At 44.4% G+C, this 22,909-nt stretch overlaps 1 protein-coding gene across 1 annotated transcript; it reads right to left on the bottom strand.

Annotated features, from left to right (window-relative positions):
* Nucleotides 1–635: 635 nt before the first annotated feature.
* LOC112233703 (urotensin-2 receptor) lies at nucleotides 636–2,689 on the bottom strand. Its single transcript, XM_024401511.2, has one exon. It carries the CDS (start codon nucleotides 2,557–2,559, stop codon nucleotides 1,465–1,467), a length of 1,095 nt encoding a protein of 364 aa, XP_024257279.1. The 5' UTR covers nucleotides 2,560–2,689; the 3' UTR covers nucleotides 636–1,464.
* Nucleotides 2,690–22,909: the final 20,220 nt, after the last annotated feature.

Genomic DNA, 22,909 nt, shown 5'->3' with positions numbered 1-22,909 from the left:
AAGTAGTACACTATATCGGGAGAAGTGTGCCATTTTAGACCCAGAATGCAATCTGAGAGTATGATGAACATCAGAGAGAATGTGAAATATTCAACTAGGCTCCGGTGTTATCTGCTGGAGTAATTTATTATTATCTGGGACTAATTAGGAGAGAGAGCGAGGTACACCGTCTAAGCTTTTTCACCGGCAAATGTCAATGTTACGGATATGCGCAGGCCACCTGGGATTTGGTGTGTGCCCGGGTGCGTGTGTGTGAAAGGAAGTGTATAAAACCAATTTCCTGCCATTTGGCTGTGTTTTATCTGCGTGGGTGAGAGGTGAGTTTGAGGAGGTGGAGATGTGAAGGCAGATGGTGGTCTGACGTGACACTGATACGGTTCCCGTTGGAGCAGATTAGACTAAACAAGCTTCTGCCCAGCACAGGAGGCCATCTTAATCACCGTTATAGACTCTACATAAAACATGAGGGCTGATTTAGCGATTGTTCATTAGCCGCCAAGAGGACAGCACAACCGGAACAGACATTCCTGTCCAAAATAACAAATAGATCATTTTATCTGTATCAAACTATGATATTGATCCAGTCTGATCAATTATGGATCACACACCGATAGGTTTCCATTAATGATCAATGAAACACTGATATATGATCAGGATTAATGAGAATTGTGGTGACTGTCACTTGTAGAAGGCCCGATGTAAACAAGCCAAGCTAATAGCAGAGATTTCAGCACCATGGCCAGCGGTCATACTAGCGTTCCAAAGTTCCGACCGTCAGCACCACATGACAGTAGATAGCGACCATCACACAGGTGCTTATACTGAATGAAGTAACTCTGCACTCGGAGGATGAAGACAGGAAGGCCTACACAGTTTCCTCACCGCAGTGCAAATGAAGGAGAGGAAAGTATATTTTGGACTATTGAGATAACCCATTCTTCTCATCCAGACGGTGACAAACCAGGGCAGAGGGAAGAGATGCTTTTACTGTGTAACTTTCACATCTGTCTGCTATATTTTCCACCTCCATGGCGAATCCTCCTCCCACCTGCTGTGGTATTCAGTGGACGTCGTTATTAGAGTCTACCTGCCATTCACTGTAGCCACGGATGCTAAACACTGAAAGACAGCAGGTGGGAGTCAGATAGATTATACAAGTGTAGTAGAATATAGCACAGGAGACTCAGAGTCAAACAGAAGTAAAACCAGTTTCTCCTCCACACACTTCATTGCTCTGCCATGAATTACAACTAGCCCTGATTGACCTGTACACTGTCAAGTTATATCTAATTTGAGGGATAGGAAGAAGGAAGGAAGGAAGGATAATACAAGAATAATATACCCAGCCATATGACAAATGCATATCTTAGCAAACTACTTTTGTGCATTTGACAGATGCGTAAAAGGGATAATGATTACCTGTTACCTGTTGCAGTTCCAAAATCACTCTCTCTTTGCACGGGCTCACTGTCCCTGCAGAGTCCCCATCACCAGCGTCTCCGAGTTAAACTCAAACTGATTCGAGGAGGAGGCCGACTTCCCGCAGGAATACAAGCTGGGAGCGCGCTGCTTAAAAGACGAGGTGTAGCGGTAGAAACTCTTGTGTCTGTTCTTCAGGTATTCCCTGTAGTTCTTGGTGAGGAGGGTGTAGAGGAAGGGGTTAATGCAGCTGTTGCTGTAGGTGAGACAGGCCACCAGGTAGTTAATACAGGTGTGTGTGTGAGATGCCAGGCCTAACGGTTTGTGCTGGTACAACGGGAACAGTTGCCATATCCAGAACGGAAGGAAACACGCCCAGAACACCAGAACTATAGTGAAAATCATTACCAAGACTTTCTGCTTCGGGGAGCGCTTGTTCCTTTTGTTGATGACCGAGTTCTTCTGGGACTCTAAATAAGTCCGGGCTAACTTCGTATACAAATAGCCGATAATCAACCCAGGTGCCATGATGCTCGTGCCAAACAAAACGGTCAGGTAGATCTTATACGCCCGGGGCGCCCAGGTGGGCGCGCACATCCTCTTCACCCCCCCGTTGGGCGCGCTCTTAGTGGTCTCTGTGACCATGACCATCATGGGTAAGGTGAGGACCAGAGAGAGCAGCCATACCCCCCAGGCCAGGGCTTTTCGGTAGCTCTTGGAGCGCCGTACCGTGTCAAGGGGCTTGGTGACGGCCAGGTAGCGCTCCGTGCACATCACAGTGAGGGTAAATATGCTGGCGTGCATGGTGAGCAGGTCCAGGCTGAGGAGGATGCGGCAGCCCACATCTCCGAAGTACCAGTCCTTGAGGAAGTAGGTGCACACCACGAACGGGATTGTGGAGAGGTACAAGAGGTCCGCTAGCGCTAGGTTAATGATGGAGATGTACATGGAGGTGGCGAAGCGGATAGAATGACACATCACTACTAGAGTGTACACATTCCCCGACACGCCGACTATGTAGACGACCGACAACAAGGTCCCGAAAGTGGAGGTGATAACCAGCTCGTCCACGCTGCTCCCGGAGCCGCTGTTTGGAGCTGGCAGACTGACATTATGGTTAACAGTCTTGTTGTGGTTCATCGCACTGTCTGTGTGGAGCCTCTCTGGTGTCGTTCCGTTTTTATTCCGATGTATTGTTTATGGTGAAGAAGTTCTAAAAGATGCAGCTAGGTTTAGTTGGTCACTGGTCAGTGAAGCGCACCAGTGCAGGTTGTGTTGACTTTAGCGATATCTGTCTGCGCGCGCTGCCGCTGCTCCTCTCAGCTTCTCCTGACGTCAGTCACCGAACTCTTCCCCAGTCACAATCTCATGGATCTTGCATAACATATACAAACATAACACTATATATAGTACACTATATTTAATTAATTCTGAATTTATTCATGAACTCATTAAATTTTGAGCTGTGACAAAATAAGTCACATGCCAAACAAGAGGGACTGAGAGAAATAAGAAGGTGCGTTTCTTACATAAATAATTTACTTTGCCTGCAAAAAAATGAACAAAGATTGAGTATGGATTTCCTACAGATTAATATGTTAATTTAAAAATGGTAGAATTCCTGTTATTTCAAGGAAAGAGAGCGGGACACTTTTACGCATAGAATCTCATAAAAAGGGTATTGTGATATTCATCTTTCTCACCTGGACCTACACACGCGTAGGTATCAGGAAAAATCAAACATCCCTGCTTCTGGCACAAAAAAACGTTCGATTTAATTCCCTTGTATAATCTAAGAGGTGAAAATATATTTTCCATTTCCTCAAAAACGTTTAGACTAATGACGCTACACAGGCCATATAATAATATACCACTCACTCGATTTTGTGCATAAAGAAGTTGTTGAGGTTTGAGAAATAGATTAAGTGAGCAATTTACGGAAAAAGTGTGTGCAGATACGTCCCCATTGGAGAAGCACAGGTGTAACGTCTTTATTCCAGTCCCAAAGTATAGATTTGATAAATTGATATTATTACATGTCCAAGTAGTGCCCTCTTTTAAAAGTTCCTTCAGGAAAGGGCAGACAGGCCAGGTGTCTGTATGGGTAATTCTTCTGATGAGAGGGGGCCATGTGTTACGGTTTTCTTCTTCCTCTTCCTCTGAAGAAGAGGTGTAAGCAGGGATCGGACCAAAATGCAGCGTGGTTATTTTGATACATGTTTAATAAAATAATAAACACGAACAAGACGTGAAAACCTAAACAGCCTATTTAATAAAAAAAATATAAAAAAATTATCTTCAATACCATTCATTCTTTACAACTCATAATTTTCATACATACTCAAATAATAGTATTTTAATTTAACTAATTTAACTAAACAAAAACCCCAAACAAAACCTCAGGGGAGCATCTTCCCTCCCCGTCACCCTACAAACTACCTTTCCCTATCTCCCCATCCCTAATCTATCCCCTTGCAAATCTAAATGACACCCAGCCCTAAACCCCCCTTCCACCTCTCCCGAGCAGCGTGCTGCCCCCACTTCCTCTCCTCCCTCTTCATCCTCCCCCTCAAATCTCCTTCCACCCTCCTCACTATCCCTTCCACCCCCAATCTCTCCCTGTCTTCACCATGTTCTGCCTGGCTTCCCACAGCCCCCGTTTAAAGAGACTCATCAGAAGCCAGAGCAGAAACCTGTCCCTATCCGTCCCTCTCCCTACACCTCTCTCTAACCTGGCCCACGTCAATACAAAATCCCCCCTTACCAAACCTAACAACACCCGTGCCCTAGCCCATACTACTCTGGCAAAGGCACAGTCCCAAAAGACATGGCACACAGTCTCCTCCCTGCCACAAGAGGATCTTGGACCGTGGGGGATTGCACCAAGCTATACCGGTACATGATGGAACGTACCGGCAAGCACTTATGGAGGCTCAACCAATTCAGGTCCTTGAGCCTGTTGTCCAGACCCCGCGCCTGCACTCCCTCCCAGACCACTTCCGAGATGCCCACTACAGGTGCCGGACTCCCTGCCTTTCTGACCTCCTCGTACAGGTGCCTGTGATCTAAACCTACTCGGGCAACTTCAACCTCAGGGTGCGCACGCAGCCACTTGGCCGCATGACCAAAGTGCCACGGCAGCTGTTCCGCCCGAGGACCCGTGTTAGACCACACCATTACGCTTCTCGCCTGATACGAGAAGAACACCCGCAGGAGGTAACCGGACGGGTGTATCACTGGATGAGCAAGCTCCGTTAACAAGAAAGAAACAAAAATTGTGTCCAGCTTGAGGGGGAAATGTGGTACCCCCCTACCTCCCTCCCCGATGGGACAGATCATGCGTGCCCTGGCGACCCACTGGTCCAAGTATACCCCAAAACCTGAGATAAAACTCAGCCGGCAGCCCATCCATCCCAGGCACCTTCCCTTTTCCCATCCTCCTAAGAGCGCTCTCAACCTCTTCTAGTGAGATCTGGGCCTCCATCACTTCTCTAATGTCCTCCGGCAACCGCCTGGACAAGTGTTCTAAAAACACATTTCCCTGCTCTACATCTATTTCCCTTTCCTTAAATAAACCTTGGAAATGATCAGTTGTCACCCTGACCATATCCTCTGGTTCTCTAACTATACTACCATTTTCTTCCCTAACGCCATGCATTACCTTCCTTCTCTGTCTGGCCCTAACCGACTTAAAGAACATAGCAGAATAAGTCTCATTGTGTTCTAGAAAGCCACTATGCGCACGCTCCAGGAAAGCTTGAGCCTTCCGCTCCTGCAACTCCCTGAGCTGCGCCTTTTGACTGGGAGAGATCCGCAACCCTAACGACCCGCCGAGGTTGCCTGCCTCGTACTCGAGTTCAATTAACCTTTGGATACGATCCACCTCCCTCCTCTCCTCCCTTTTTTCCCTCTTGCAATACCCTATTATAAAAGCCCTAATCCTCACCTTAACTAATTCCCACCACTCTAACACCCCCTCGCACATGGACCGGAGGCCTTCAAGCCTCCAAAAGAAACCATAAAACCCTTCCCTTTTCCCATCCTCCTAAGAGCGCTCTCAACCTCTTCTAGTGAGATCTGGGCCTCCATCACTTCTCTAATGTCCTCCGGCAACCGCCTGGACAAGTGTTCTAAAAACACATTTCCCTGCTCTACATCTATTTCCCTTTCCTTAAATAAACCTTGGAAATGATCAGTTGTCACCCTGACCATATCCTCTGGTTCTCTAACTATACTACCATTTTCTTCCCTAACGCCATGCATTACCTTCCTTCTCTGTCTGGCCCTAACCGACTTAAAGAACATAGCAGAATAAGTCTCATTGTGTTCTAGAAAGCCACTATGCGCACGCTCCAGGAAAGCTTGAGCCTTCCGCTCCTGCAACTCCCTGAGCTGCGCCTTTTGACTGGGAGAGATCCGCAACCCTAACGACCCGCCGAGGTTGCCTGCCTCGTACTCGAGTTCAATTAACCTTTGGATACGATCCACCTCCCTCCTCTCCTCCCTTTTTCCCTCTTGCAATACCCTATTATAAAAGCCCTAATCCTCACCTTAACTAATTCCCACCACTCTAACACCCCTCGCACATGGACCGGAGGCCTTCAAGCCTCCAAAAGAAACCATAAAACCCATCAACAAAAGCCTGCTCCTCCAGCACATCCCGATCTAACTTCCAGTACCCCCTACCAAAGAGGCAGACTGGCGACCCCACCTGCAGGAGCACCCCGTCGTGATCCGAAAAGAAAACAGGCAACAGCCGCCCAGACAACTTACCCAAAGACCTGGGTACAAAAATATAGTCGAGCCTCCGCTCAACCCCCCTGGAGTTGCGCCATGTAGGACCGGCCATTTTTGGAGTAGTGTGCAGACCACCATCAACCAGACCATGGCAAGCCATTAGCCCGGTAATGGCGCCTGCACTGCTATCCCCCCTATTCCTAAATCTGTATTAAAATCTGCCCCTATCACTAATTTCCTATTTGTGACACACAGGGGCGTCAGACAGTCCACCATCTCCCTCCTGTCTGCCACCACCTGTGGCCCATACACCACCAATAATCTAAATGTGCAATCCCTTATCGTGACATCCACCCCTATAACCCTCCCCTGCATTACCACAAAAGAATCCTCCACTTTTACCTCCCTGTGCCCACACAAAATCCCTACCCCCGATGAGTGCACACCCCCAATACCCCAAACCGACTCCCCCTTGTCCCACTCCCTCTTAAACCTACTAACATCCCCTCCATCCCTCAGGTGAACCTCCTGTAAAAAACAAAAATCAAACCCCACACCCTCCAAATAACTAAAAACCGCCCTCCTCTTAACAAAAATCCCTTAAACCCCTTACATTTAAACTAACAAAAGTAAAATTAGACCCCATGAAATAATAAAATAAAACCATGTACACTACACTCAACATTACATTACATTACACTCAAATTCTAAACCCAGACGGAAAAAAACAAAAACAGGAGACTCACCCGATGCTCCCCTGCTCCATATCTACCGGTGAGAACACCGTCCGTACTCCCGACATCCCCCCCTCTTCCTCCATCTCACCAACCCAGGATGCAGGAATAGTGTTTGGCTCCGGGGTGCCCTGCACCCTGGGTCTACCCCCACACTCCTCCCCCTCCCCAGTGCTGCAGCTGGTTTGGAAAAAAATCGGGGAGGCTGAGTCCCCAAACAAAAAACTCCCCACCTCCTCCTGTACCCAGTCTTGAGTCTTGTTAGGTGTGTCCCCACCCAACAGAAGTTGAGGGCCTGGGGAAACCAGCAGCAACCCAGAGGTTTCTCCCACCCCCATCACTCTCTTGGCCACCCCCTCCCTCTCACTGTCGGCCAATCGCACCCTCCTCTTCATTCTCTTCTTTGGTGATGGCGGCAGTGGAGAGATACCACCCTCCCCCCGCCAGCTCCTCCACCATACCCCTCATCTCTTCCACCAGGGCACTTTCCCCCCAGTCCACTTGCTCTTCCACCGTCTCCTTCTCCAACACTCCTCCCTCGCTTTCTTCTCTCTCATGCTCCTCCACTCGGTTGCCTTCTTCCGCAGCTTTTCCTGGTCCTCCTACTCCCGTGCCTTCTGTTTCCTTCTCTCTTCCATCCGCCACTTCTTGCTCCTCCTCCTTCCTTGCGGCCTTCCCCTCTGGACCTGTACTCTGGTCATGAGGCGTGCTTCCTTCCCCTCCTCTTCTTCCCCCATCCCCTGCTAAATGTTGACAGTTACAACCCTAAAGTTGTTCTTCGCCAGGCTTGTTATTTCATAGTGGCTCATCGGCCTCTCAACTCCCACTGATCTTGCCCTTCTCAGGATATCATCGTGTTTCTCCTCTGTATATAGTGCCACGTCGTGTGCTCCCTCCAACGAGTTGCCTTGGAAACAAAACACGTCCTTCACCGTCAGCTTTAGAATCCCCATCAATATTATCCTTCCAAAAGTTTCCCGTCCTAAAGGCTCCAACTCCTTTTCCTTCTAAGCAAACCAAATCGTGTTGGCCAGACCAATCCCAGGGACCGACCGTGTTGATGTATTTTGCACCATCTCCGCAAGGAGAATGGCGCTCGTTCTCTTCTCTTCCAAAACAATGAAAAAAGAAAAACCAAAGTGACTGAGCCTATCTGGTGTAAACAAACACAGAGACAGGAACAATCACCCACGAAACACTCAAAGAATATGGCTGCCTAAATATGGTTCCCAATCAGAGACAACGATAAACACCTGCCTCTGATTGAGAACCACTTCAGGCAACCATAGACTTTTCTAGATAACCCCACTATACCACAATCCCAATACCTACAAAAAACCCAAGACAAAACACACCACATAATTAACCCATGTCACACCCTGGCCTGACCAAATTAATAAAGAAAACACAAAATACTAAGACCAGGGCGTGACACCATGCTGTTTTCCGGGATAGAGAGTGCAATAACAAGTGCACAGGAGGTGTGTGTGTATGTATGTGTGTGTTAAGAGAAAACACACAAGAGAAACTGTGTTATGTGAGATAAAATATGTCTGCAAGATGGGAGGGGAACAGAATAGAGGAAGCATACAGTGCCTTGCAAAATTATTCATTTTGCTATTTTGTTGCATTACAACCTGTAATTTAAACAGATGTTTAATTGGATTTCATGTAATGCACATACACAAAATAGTCAAAATTGGTGAAGCGAAATGAAAGAAAATGACTGAATTTTATAAAAGTAGTGAGTGCCTATGTATTCACCCCCTTTGACGGAGGTTCACCTGGTTTAAAGGGAAACATTTAAATGTCTTGGAATGGCCTAGTCAAAGCCCAGGGAAGTGAATAGTTATGCACACTCAAGTTTTCTGTTTTTTTGTCTTATTTCTTGTTTGTTTCACAATAAAAAAATATTTAGCATCTTCAATACAAACCCCCCCAAAATCAGTTTTAATTCCAGCTGGTAAGGCAACATAATACGAAAAATGCCAAAGGGGTGAAAACTTTCATAAGTCACTGTATCATTAACAGAAGTTACTGTGTCACTGTTAATGTGTCATGAGGTCTGTCCCAGTCACACAGAGTAGAGAGACAGTGAGGAGGACATCACCCTTTGAGAGGAACTCACTTCAAGACAGGGACTGGGGAACTCTCTCTCTCTCTCTCTCTCTTTTTCTCTCTCTCTCCCTTTCTCTCTCTCTCTCTCTCTCTCTCTCTGTCTCTCTCTCTCTTTTTCTCTCTCCGTCTCTCTCTCTCTCTCTGTCTTTCTCTCTCTCTCTCTCTTTCTTTCTCTCTCCGTCTCTCTCTCTCCCTTTCTCTCTCTTTTTCTCTCTCCGTCTCTCTCTCTCTCTCTCTCTCTCTCTCTCTCTCTCTCTTTCTTTCTCTCTCCGTCTCTCTCTCTCCCTCTCTCTCTCCATCTCTCTCCCTCTCCATCTCTCTCTCTTTCTTTCTCTCTCCGTCTCTCTCTCTCCCTTTCTCTCTCTCTCTCTCTCTTTCTTTCTCTCTCCCTCTCTCTCTTTTTCTCTCTCCATCTCTCTCTCTCTCTCTCTCTCTTTCTTTCTCTCTCCGTCTCTCTCTCTCGCCCTCCCTCTCTCCGTCTCTCTCCCTCTCCCTCTCTCTCTCTTTCTTTCTCTCTCCGTCTCTCTCTCCCTCTCTCTCTTTTTCTCTCTCCGTCTCTCTCTCTCGCCCTCCCTCTCTCCGTCTCTCTCCCTCTCCCTCTCTCTCTTTTTCTCTCTCCATCTCTCTCTCTCTCTCTCTCTCTTTCTTTCTCTCTCCGTCTCTCTCTCTCGCCCTCCCTCTCTCCGTCTCTCTCCCTCTCCCTCTCTCTCTCTTTCTTTCTCTCTCCGTCTCTCTCTCCCTCTCTCTCTTTTTCTCTCTCCGTCTCTCTCCGTCTCTCTCTCGCTCTCGTAAAGCATGGTCATTCGGTTTAAACTGGTGACTACCTCATGAAGCTGGTTGAGAGAATGCCAAGAGTGTGCAAAGCTGTCATCAATGCAAAATGTGGCTACTTTGAAGAATTTCAAATATAAAACATATTTGGATTTGTTGAACACTTTTTTTTGTTGGTTACTACATGATTCCATATGTGTTATTTCATAGTTTTGATGTCTTCACTATTATTATACAATGTAGAAAATAGTACAAATAAAGAAAAACCCTTGAATGAGTAGGTGTGTCCAAACTTTTGACTGGTACAGTATATACACACATATATATAATGATGTGTATAGACAGTAGGGACAGTATATGAATAGGAAAGTTGTGTACAGCAGTAGTTATATAAGATGAGCCTTGACTAGAATACAGTATATAGTCCATTCAGAAAGTATTCAGACCCCTTAACATTTTCTACATTTTGTTACGTTACAGCCCTATTCTAAAATTGATTAAATAAAAACATTTCTCATTAATCTACACACAATACCCCATAATGACAAAGCAAAAACATATTTTTATAAAAACAGAAATAGCTTATTTACATAAGTATTCAGACCCTTTGCTATGAGACTCGAAATTGAGTTCAGGTGCATCCTGTTTCCATTGATCATCCTTGAGATGTTTCTACAACTTGATTGGAGTCCACCTGTGGTAAATTCAATTGATTGGATATGATTTGGAAAGGCACACACCTGTCTACTGTATATAATTTTTAGCCATCTACCAGTAGGTGCCCTTGTTTGAGAGGCATTGGAAATCCCCCGTGGTCTTTGTGGTTGAATCTGTGTTTGAAATTCACTGCTCGACTGAGGGACTTTACAGATAATTGTATGTATAGGATACAGAGAGTCATTCAACAATGATGCTAAACACTATTATTGCACAAATATTGAGTCCAATCAATTTATTATGTGACTTGTAGCACATTTTTACTCCTGAACTTATTTAGGCTTGCTATAACAAATCATAATAAAATTAAATAATTCCATTCCCAACCCCCAAGACCCCCCCAAGCACCTATCCCCTAATGCACCAACAACCAACAAAATGAACAAAAGTGAAAAAAGACAAAGGAAAACAGAAAACAACAAAGCAAAAAACATCAAGGACAACAAAAATCACAACAGCAAGGCCAACTGAATATGTTTGAGTGCATGTACAGTATGGCACTATTTACATGTGTGTGTGTCCGTGTATGAGCACATGTCTGCATTTGAATGAGAGTGTGTGTATATGTATGTGTACACGGGCACAAACACCTCCACGGCATCAGCCTCAGGCAAGCAGGCATTAGCTGAAACAACAGTGTCATTCAAACTAACTTCTTTTGTGTTTATTTTTAATTTATTTTGTACTTTTATCTTTGACCGTCATTTATCCCCCGCCTAGCAACTCCACTCCCACTTGTCTCCAGTTCCACATCCAATTCTCTGACATGACAGTGTATGTCGGATCATATACCAAGCCATGAGTTCATAGGAATTGTCTGTAGAGCTGTGTCAAGGCACAGATCTGGGAAAGGGTACCAAAATAAGTTTGGAATCACCAAGACTCTTCCTAGTCTTGAACAATCGAGGGATTAGGACCTTGGTCAGGGAGGTGACCAAGAACCTGAATGCCACTCTGACAGAGCTCTAGAGTTCTGTGGAGATTCGAGAACCTTCCAGAAGGACAAACATCTCTGATGCACTCCACTAATCAGGCCTTTATGGTAGTGGCCAGACGGAAGCCACTTCTCAGTAAAAGGCACATGACAGCCCGCTTGGAGTTTGCCAAAAGAAACCTAAAGGACTCTCAGACCATGAGAAACAGGATTCTGTGGTCTGATGAAACCAAGTTTGAACTCTTTGGCCCGAATGCCAAGCTTCATGTCTGGAGGAAACCTGGCACCATCATTACGGTGAAGCATGGAGGGGGCAGCATCATGCTGTGGGGATGTTTTTCAATGGCAAGGATTGGGAGACTAGTCAGGAATACAATTGGTAAATATAATATTTCCATATTTTTTTAATACATTTGCAAAAATGACTAAAAACCTGTTTTTGCTTTGTCATTATGGGAATTGTGTGTAGTTTGATGAGGGGGAAAAAACTATTCAATCCATTTTAGAATAAGGCTGTAACGTAACAAAATGTGGAAAAAGCCAAAAGGGTCTGAATACTTTCCAAATGTACTGTATGTATAATACAGGATAGCACAATTTACAGTCCAATATTTACACATGTATTGGGGAAGGGGGGGGGGCAATGTATAAACTGAGCAGTATAATAAGATTTTGGTAGCAGCAGTGATGTGCGTGTAGCATGAGTGTATATGTATGTGTGTGTGTCTCTGTGGGGGTGTGCATGAGTGAGTGCATGTGTGCTAAGTTGTGGAGAATCAGAGCAGGTGGTCAGTCCAGTTCAAGTGTTCAGCAGTTGATAGCTTGTAGATAGAAACATTCTCTGACCCTGTTGGTATCAGACCTCATGCTCCGATACCGTCTGCCCGACAGTAAGGGAGAGAACAGCTAGAGGCTGGGGTGTGTGGGGTCCTTGATGATGCTGTGTGCCTTCCTCAGGCACCGTTTCGAGGCGATGTCCCAGATGGGTGGGTGCACGGTCCCAGTACATTTTCACCACCTGCTGGAGGGCCTTGCATTTGTTTACGGAGCAATTTCCCGTGCCAGGCTGTGAATCAAATGGTCAGGATGTTCTTGATGATGCAGCGGTAGTATTTGGAGAGGACTCAGGGCGGCATGACACATTTCATCAGCCGCCTTAGGAAGTAGAGACACTATTGTCCACTCTTGCTCAGGTTGAGGGAGCGATTGTTGTCACGACACCACAATGCCAGTTCACAAGGCATTATTCCACAATAGTCAGTCCTCTGCATACTGTAACAGAGATACATTTTGGCCCCTCAGAGGAGGAAGGTCTGACTAGTCCATGGGCATTGTCCTTTATTCCTGGACCATTTGCCATGCAGCTCCAGGTGTCAGATAGCACATAAATTAGGGCTGAGCCTACAAATCCCTCCTGGACAGGAGCTGTACATGGACAGCCTGTGTCCAATATAGGAAGAAACAGCCCGTACCATAAGAGAGTTCCTTCTTGAGTCTTCAGTCCAACTAATGGAACCCAACTTCTAGTTCTTGGTCCCATGGCATCAGGAGTGTCTTCCGGGGAGCGTTGACAATGTGCTTTTGACATGCAAATGTCGCTAGGTACACATTCCTTCAACCAAGCTCAACAAAACATGATTATTTGTTAACGGCAGGAAGATCAGTTCTCAACACTTGATGAAACATTATTATCGTCAAGAGTTACTAGTCACTGTTTGACTTTTGTTCGTCAGATTGGCTGGTCTGATCAATGGTATCCTCAACGTTTACCAAGTATGAATCCGATGGATATAAAATGCAATAAAAGGCCATGAAATGCATTATTAAAGTTACACTCTTTGAGAAAGACAGAAAGTTGAATTGAAAAAGCCTCTCCCCTCTGGGAGGAAGTTTGCCTTGAAAATATGAAAACCATATTCATGAAAACAAATCACCCCAAGATCAATTATTGAGTTTAAATGAACAGAAACAGAACATAATACAAACACATCAGGTTAAAAGCAAAAAGCAATTCAATGTTCTGTAAAACAGTCCAATTACATTAAAGGTCTATGTGTCTCACCCTGATCTGTTTCACCTGTCTTGTGCTTGTCTCCACCCCCCACCAGGTGTCTCCTATTTTTCCCCATTATCCCCTGTGTATTTATACCTGTGTTTTCTGTTTGTCTGTTGCCAGTTCATCTAGTTATGTCAGGTCTTACCAGTGTGTTTCCATGTTCTCAAGTTGTATTTTCTAGTCTTCCCGGTTTTGCTCTTTCTGCCTGTCCTGACCCTGAGCTCGCCTTCCGTTCTGTCCCTGATTGACTCTCCCTTGGATTACGAACCTCTGCCTGCCCTTTGCCGGCCCCTTTGTTATAATAAATATTCGGAGAATCATACTATCCGCCTCTTGTGTCTGACTGGGTAATATCCTCAGTCGTGATATACCTGTTATACACTGAGTGTACAAAACCTTCCATGACATAGCTTTCACCTGGTAAGTCTATGATCCTTTCTTGATGTCACTTGTTAAATCCACTTCAATCAGTGTAGATGAAGGGGAAGAGACCAGTTAACGAACAACGTGTAAGCCTTGAGACAATTGAGAGAGACATGGATTGTGTATGTGTGCCTTTCAGAGAGTGAATGGGCAAGACAAAAGATTTTAGTGCCCTTCAATTGGGTAAGGTTTGAGTGTGTCAAGAACTCCAATGTTGCTAGGTTTTTTCACGCTCAACAGTTTCCCGTGCCCCGACGAATTGAGGCGGTACTGAGGGCAAAAGGGGGTACAACTCAATATTAGGAAGGTGCTCCTAACGTTTTTGTTTTTACACTCAGTGTATATGATCTGTCATTTTCTGATTCTCTATCAGTTCTGCATGTAGCTGTTCAGGAATATTGAGGAGCAGTGACTTGTACAGAGCATGCTTTGCACTCCCCCTCTGTGTTCTCATCTAGTTTACGCACGTGTTGTTATTGGTGCATAGTGAGCATTTTCTTTTCATCTTCCTATGCCCCTAGAGTTGTCAGATGTATTTCGCTTACACATCGTTTGTGGGCATTGTTTTGTATTTATTCATCTAGATGTTGAAATGAGATGAGTCAGACAGAGAGTCAAGGTTACCTGAGTGTTGTTTTTTTGTTGTGTTCTTTGAAGTTCTTGACGTAGCTAAAAGGCTTACCATATGACGTGAATACCTACTCATCAAACATCTCATTCCAAAGTCATGGGCATTATTATGGAGTTGGTCTCCCTTTGCTGCTATAACAGCCTCCACTAATTTGAAGGATGTGTCCACATACTTTTGTGTATCAGGTACGTGATACCTACAGTATATGAAGCCTGTGGATGTAATGGAGATCTGATATCAACCGCATGCAGCGGTCAGACTGCAATGAACATTTACCTAATTGATTTGTTTTTACATTTTAACGCTATGCTTTTCCTATGGTTGTATGCCATTTTTTTTCCCAAAATGCACTGTTACATCTGCCTCCATTAATATGCAATATGGAAAATGACTAAGTGACCTTACTGATCTTCATAATAGAGATAATTACATTTAAATTTGCACAGTCCTCACGGTTTCTCGCTACTAAAGTGGTAAGAAAAAAGGAAAGGGAGGGAGAGAGGGGAGATGAAGATGAAATCAGCTTAATGATAACAGTCTCAGAATAAATGTTCTGTGTTTTTTATTTTATCTTTGTTTAACTAGGCAAAGTCAGTTAAGAACAAATTCTTATTTATGACGGCCTACCCCGGCCAAATCCTAACGACGCTGGGCCAATTGTGCGCCGCCCTATGTGACTCCCAATCACGGCCGGTTGGGATACAGCCCAGGATCAAACCAGGGTAGTAGTAGGGATGCCTATAGCACTGAGATGCAGTGCCTTAGACCGCTGCGCCACTCGGGAGCCCTAGAATGTGTGAGTGTGTGGGAACGCGTACCTGTGCGTGAGTTTTAAAATTCACTGAAATGTCTCATATCTAACCTTCTAGCTTTTATTAAGTGCAAATGCCTTTTCAGAATCACCAGGTAGCCATGGTGTAGATCAGAGGTCTCCAATCTTTTCTAGCATGAGAGCTACTTTTAAATTCTCATACTCCCCCCCAGCTTTCAAATAGGCACTCTTTGTATTTTCCCGAAATCTGGTTCTCAGTTTTATTTTCCCAGATTTATTTATGGAATGTATTTACTAAATTACAATTATTCATAGAGAAACAATGAATTTGGATGTTCTGAATCCATGTCAATGCTTAAATGACATCAGAAGACAATTTTTGAGGGCTGGAAGAAAAATATCTATAACATTTATCTTTTTTTGTGTAATATCTCTTTTGTGCTAGCAGTGTTTTTGCTGCCGTCATGACAGAGTTTGCTAAACAAAGGCTACCTTAATTGAAAAATAATCATGATATAATTCTGCCAGCGAAGCCTACTTTGAAGTAAACATTTTGAAATGTAAATACAAATGTGTATGGCTAACTGGCTACACAAAGTGAATGATAGACAAACGCCGGTACCACACAGAGAAACAGTGCCAATTTAGATGGAAATGAAATGGCAGGTATTGTGGTACGTTTGGCGTTTGAAGCCAATTGTGCCCAACTAGTGGTGGGATAATGTCAATGTGGATTTGAATGGATAGTAGACGGGACCTTGAGTTGTCTGATACCTGCGAGATTGGTTTATGTCAGTTTGTGGTGGAACACGTGAAAAATACATGCTGTTTGGCAAGCTACTCTTAGGTGGGCTGAGAGCATCTCCATCGACCTGTTGGAAACCCTTTGTGAAGATCAGTAGCAGTAAACCAGAGAGCAGGCAGGCTTAGCCAGTTACAGGAGCACAACACGCAGACAGGCAGAGGCCTGGCATGGCTGCCTTCCTGCCTTTTACAATCTGAATGTCAAGCGCTTGTGCAACCGATGTTAGTGTGCTGCTAACAGTTTAGCTTCCTCCACTGTCCCTGTCCCCATACCTGGCTCAAACCAGTGATCCTCTGCTTCACAACACACGTGACCGCCCTCTTTGACAACGTGCAAACCGATTGAGCTGTACAAGAAAGGTACCAGTTGGAAAGCTCCAAATGCGATATTACAAACTAGCGGTGGAGTGAGCTTATGGTACATTCTTAACTCTGTTAGTTGTACTGTGCTGGAGGACATGTCATGTTCTCTCACCTGAGGCTTTCCAGGAAGTTTCTCACCCGCCTTTAAAAATCTAAACTTCTTACTGAAAATCATGACCTTTGAAATAACAGCTCTTCAACCTAGGGAGCTTTTTTCCAGAGATTGAAAAGAACATTCAGAATGTTTTTATTCTACAGCAGGTGGAAGAAAATGTGAGGCATGTTTAAAAAATAATAAACAATTCTTCACATTTTCAAACAGTCCATTTATATTTTCCAACAGGGCTATACTTTTGGGTTCAGCGAAGTCAAATACAGGTAGCCTGGTCAAGTAATTAACATCCAATCACATTAACCGTTACTCAATCACGGAAATTCCACTAACGGTCCATGTGTAGCCAAACGTAGCTGCTGCTCATTCCAATGATTCGAAAATGGATAAATTGTTTAAAAAAAGTAAGGCCCGCATCCATAGAAACACATACCAGCAACTACCAGCGCATACCTGCTACTACCAGCAGTACTACACCGGTACCTGTCATGACACAAGTTCTTCTGCCTCCACAAGCACATCCAATGCTAGCAACAGTAATTCTACATTTGTTGTTAGCCCAGCAAGCATTGACACTGACAGTTGTGAATCTGATGCAGCCGAAGAGCTACTGCCCCCTTACCCAGGAAAAGCACCGAACAACATACAGGGACGTTGGACCATCGAAGAGGCACCAATATGATGAGAACTACATTGATTTGGGGCTCACCTATATTGTGAGTAGTGCCTTTCCTCAGCCACAGTGTGTTATACATGTATGTGAAAAAGTACTGTCTCATAACTCAATGAAACCTTGTGGAGACATTTAGAAACAAAACAAGCCAATTTGAAAAAATTGCCATGGGAGTTTTTGGAGCGAGAATTAAGACGACTTCCGAGTAGTAAGACAAGTATAAAAGCAACAGATACCATTAATAAGAAGGGGTTAGTAGCGTCTTATATGGTGAGCTACCGAGTGGCTAGGACAGGCAAGCCCCATACTATTGTGGAGGACTTCCTGCTGCCATGGATATGGCTTGGACAATGCTGGGGGAAAAGGCCAAAAAACTATACATACAATTCCTTCATTAAACAACACTGTTTCACGACACATCACTGACATGGCAAGAGATGTTTTGAAACAATTACTGCTTCGCCTACAAGCCAGTGAATTCTATGCTTTACAGCTGGATGAGTAAACAGACGTGGGGGGCCTGGCACAGCTCCTGGTATATGTACGTTACGTTTATGGGGGTCAATTAAGGAAGACATCCTCTTCTGCAAACCACTGGAAACCAGGACAACAGGAGAGGATATTTTTAAAGTGCTGGACAGCTTTGTGACATCAAATAGGCTTTGGTGGTCAAGATGTGTTGCAGACTTATGTGCATCCTTTCAAGCACACCTTTCTCATTAAACTATGGTGAGTTATTCACCATTTTCGATGAATAAACAAGGTCTTATATGTAAGATGGTTAAATAAAGAGCAAAATGATTGATTATTATTATGTTATTATTTGTGCCCTGGTCCTATTAGAGCTCTTTGTCACTTCTCATGAGTCGGGTTGTGACAAAAACTCACACTCATTATTATGTTTAATAAATGTATCGTATAGTGTGTGTGTGGCAGGCTTACAATGGCAAAACAAAAAAAAAACATTTGAGAGTGAGCTGACCCTGGTGCTAGAGGGGGTACGCAGCTGGAGGTTGATTGAAGGGGTACGGGACTATAAAAAGTTTGGGAACCACTACTTAGGGGTGTAGAAAAATCAGAGTTGTACAAACCCAGAGACTGACAACCGCAGTACTGCAATTGAGTAGCCCTGATATACATGAAGGGCTGATAGTAGGGGTGATGTAAGGACAGCACAATGACATAGCTTAGGGCTTTTTTGGGAATTCAGGCAAGAAGGAAAGTAAGGAGGAGAGTAGAGGTGCTTCCTGTACGTTTTATCATACTCCACATAGTTTTCACACACACTGTTTTTGTACACACATACACATGCAAGATCTCCTGTTCCTGACAGTTTATAGATTTATTTCATTATTCTTCAAGGCGACATTTCGAAGAAAAAAAATGCAAGTGCATGAAGTGCGTTCTTCTCCCTTCTGATTCATACAATATACTGTAGCCCAGTGGGCTTAGCTGAAGAGGACCTGAAGACCTTCTCTCTTCTATCCTGTCCGCATGAAGGAATGACATTTTGGTGTTAGAGAGAGAGTGAGAGAGAGAGATGCCACTGTGTGCCATCACAGCAGCAAGATTTGTGACCTGTTGCCACAAGAAAAGGGCAACCAGTGAAGAACAAACACCATTGTAAATACAACCCATATTTATGTTGATTTATTTTCTCTTTTGTACTTGAACCATTTGCACATCATTACAACACTGTATATATACATAATAGGACATTTGTAATGTCTTTGTAGTGAGGTGCATACAGGAGGCAGAGCAGTCAGGCGCTGGAGAGCAAAAACTGATTTACAACGGTGTCGTTTAACATCCATAAACCACCGTCAACAGGACAATACAAATAAATGGGTCAAACAAAACCCGGTAAATACCAGCATACCGTTGCACAAGCACTACAAGAAAACAATTACGGACAAGGACATGGGGGGGAACAGAGGGTTAAATACACAACATGGAATTGATGGAATTGGAACCAGGTTTGATGGAAGACAAGACAAAACTCTTTCTCTCTCTCCATCTTCCTCCACTAATATTTATTTCTGGGTTTCCTTCTCCGTTCTTATACCATGGAGAACAGCTACACTGGGAACCCAGCCTTGGGAGACCCCTTATCCAACCAGGAAAATAGCACGGCATACTGGATTGTGAAGGTTATGCATGTGTCATTAATATTCAATACAGTATATCTCAAAGAAATGGGTTTCTCTCCAATCCAATATTGAGGGTATTGATTTGCCATGGTTAATTTTTCCAAGCCAAGTTGGGAAAGGAGCGGATTATTTGAAATTGGACATCAATCAGCTATACATTTACAAATGTGTCATTTAGCAGACACTCTTATCCAAGAGCGACTTACAGTCAGTTAATTCCTCTTAAGATACAGTAGCTAGGTGAGACAACCACATATCACAGTCGTAGTAAGTAAATGTTTACACAATAAGGAAGTTTGGGGGAGGGGGGAATTAAGAATTAAGACTGAGATGTCTTATTTGATACACTTTGAAAAGGTATATGAGATCGGACCATGAGGTGGTATTTGAAACTGTTGTTTTACAGTCTTGTGGACCAGATTAATCACACACTTTTTCTCCCTCTCTCTAGAGTCTTGTTCTGTTCCATTCTCTCCATCTCTTTGACCCACGTTCACACGCTAACTCACCTTTTAACCCCTTTCTTTTTTTCTCTTCTGTTTTATGCAGATTCAGTAGAGCGTAATAGATGTCTGTGACATTGATCCCTGTCCTATCAACTAATCAGAGCATTCAGAAAGTATTCAGAAAGTATTCAGACCCCTTCACTTTTTCCACATTTTGTTACATTACAGCCTTATTCTAAAATAGGTTCAATCGTTTTTTCCGTCATCAATCTGCACACAATACCGCATAATGACAAAGCAAAAACTGATTTTTCGAAATTTTTGCAAATGCATTACAATATCACATTTACATAAGTAAACTCAGCAAAAAAATAAATGTTCCTTTTTCAGGACCCTGTCTTTCGAAGATAATTCATAAAAATCCAAATAACTTCACAGATCTTCATTGTAAAGGGTTTAAACACTGTTTCCCATGCTTGTTCAATGAACCATAAACAATTAATGAACATGCACCTGTGGAACGGTCGTTAAGACACTAACAGCTTACAGATGGTAGGCAATTAAGGTCACAGTTATGAAAATTTAGGACACTAAAGAGGCCTTTCTACTGACTCTGAAAAACACCAAAACAAAGAAATAAATTGCAATGTCCGTACTGTGAGACGCCTAAGACAGCGCTACAGGGAGACAGAACGGACAGCTGATCATCCTCACAGTGGCAGACCACGTGTAACAACACCTGCACAGGATCGGTACATCCGAACATCACACCTGCGGGACTTAATGCAGCTGGTGGCCACACTGTTACTTTTGATTTTGACACCTCCCCTTTGTTCAGGGACACATTATTCCATTTCTGTTAGTTACATGTCTGTGGAACTTGTTCAGTTTACATCTCAGTGGTTGAGTCTTGTGTTGTTCATATAAATATTCACACGTTACATTTTCTGAAAGTAAATGCAGTTGACAGTGAGAGAATGTTTCTTTTTTGCTGAGTTTATGCAGACCCTTTACTCAGTACTTTGTTGAAGCACCTTTTGCAAAGATTACAGCATCGAGTCTTCTTGGGTATGACGCTACAAGCTTGGCACATCTTTATTTGGGAGAGTTTCTCCCATTCTTCTCTGCCGATCCTCTGAAGCTCTGTCAGGTTGGATGGGGAGCGTCGCTGCACAGCTATTTTCAGGTCTCTCCAGAGATGTTAGATCGGGTTCAAGTCTGGGTTTTGGCTGGGCTACTCAAGGACATTCAGAGACTTGTTCCCGAAGCCACTCCTGTGTTGTCTTGGCGGTGTGCTCAGGGTCGTTGTCCTGTTGGAAGATTAACTTTCGTCCCAGTCTGAGGTCCCGAGTGCTCTAGAGCAGGTTTTCATCAAGGATCTCTCTGTACTTTGCTCCTTCCGCCTACTGAAGGGACATTTCACCTCCGCCTTGATGCTGAAACACCAAGATCCTACGCTGCACTTCATGGTGGAGGTGGACGCCTCAGAAGTGGGCATGGGGGCCGTCCTGTCCCAACACCAAGGTAACCCACATAAATTATATCCATGTGCATACTACTCTAAGAAACTGTATCCTGCAGAGAGGAACTATGACGTTGGTGACTGGGAGCTCCTGGCGGTGAATTTGGCATTAGAGGAGTGGAGACACTGGCTGGAGGGTGCCAAGGATCCATTTCTCATCTTCACTGACCATCGGAAACTGGAGTACATACGGACAGGGCCCATTTCTTCACCAGATTCAACTTCACCGAATCAAATCGCCCCGTTTCAAAGGATATCACAGCCGATGCCCTGTCCCGTCTTCACAATTCGGGAGAGGATCCTGTCCTGAGTGCGCCATTATTCCGCCCTCCCGAATCATTGCCCCCGTGCTTTGGGACGTAGACATCGGCCAGGCTCTGGAGGGTACCCACACCTGCTACCTACCCTCCGGAGCGCACCTACATCCCCACGGATGTAAGGGATCGGTTGTTGACCTGGGCGCACACATCCCTTGCCACTGGACCCCAACATCGTCCAGGATTTCCATCCCAGCCGTCCGGACCAGCCCGCTCTTCAACCTCGTGGCCGTCCCCCTAGCCGGTGTCGTCCTGCGGCTGGAGCCACGCATCGGGGGTGGGGGGTGGGGGGGGTACACCCATTTCCGCTCCCCCGCTCTGCGTTCCACGTCGCCGGTTTACTAACCACCGGTCCTGTCAATCTTCATTACGCACACCTGGACCTCATTATCACCTTGATTACTCTCCCTTTATTTAGCCCTCAGTAGCGTCAGTCATCAGGCAGCATTGATTTTGTTCACGTTCAGTACACTTCTCCTGTTTTGTTTCTCTGCCTTTTCTTATCATTAAACTTACCTTCTGCACCTGCTTTCTGACTCCAAGCGCATACGCTACAATACAGGTCAGTGCCATTACCTTATTCAATGTGCAGGTAGTAGGATATACATGTAAACAAGGCTGATAATGACTGGTAGCAGGAATATATAAATACTTATGGTAATATACTAATGTAATATATACATGTAAACAGGAGTAATGGTGACCAGTAGCAGGATAAATAGACAGTAATGGTGATGGCAATCAATAGTCAGTGAACAGCAGCATAATGGTAGTAATACATCTAATCAATAATCATTAGGGTGTGTGTTTGTGGGTGTAAGTGTGTGGCATCAGTAATGAGTGTGTATGTGAGTATGTGTGTGTCTGTGTGTGTGTGTGTGAGTAAGAGTGACAGTGAAGGTTTGTGTGTGTGTGTGTGTGTGTGTGTGTGTGTGTGTGTGTGTGTGTGTGTGTCAGAATGGGTAGAGACCTGTGGATGGGTATGTCAGTGTGAATAGTCTGTGGGAGATGGAGAGCTGTAGTTGTTAGCAATTTAACAGTTTTATGGCCAGCGGATAGAAGCTGTTTAGGAGTCTGTTGGTCTGAGCCTGGATGCACAGTATGTGGAACTAATGTGAAATTGACTAGATCTAATCATTATGCCTGTCAACTTTCAATGGCACTATCACTGTCACACAAAGTGTTATATTCGCCTGGATGATTAAGGTGA

Source organism: Oncorhynchus tshawytscha, linkage group LG25 (assembly GCF_018296145.1).
Source record: "Oncorhynchus tshawytscha isolate Ot180627B linkage group LG25, Otsh_v2.0, whole genome shotgun sequence".
NCBI classification, from domain to species: domain Eukaryota; kingdom Metazoa; phylum Chordata; class Actinopteri; order Salmoniformes; family Salmonidae; genus Oncorhynchus; species Oncorhynchus tshawytscha.
Note: the sequence above shows the minus strand (reverse complement) of the source record. Positions and strands in the feature narration are given on the sequence as shown.

Excerpts from the sequence above, each read along its gene's own strand:
- LOC112233703 (XM_024401511.2), bottom strand. The coding sequence starts at position 2,559 with ATGAACCACAACAAGACTGTTAACCATAATGTCAGTCTGCCAGCTCCA.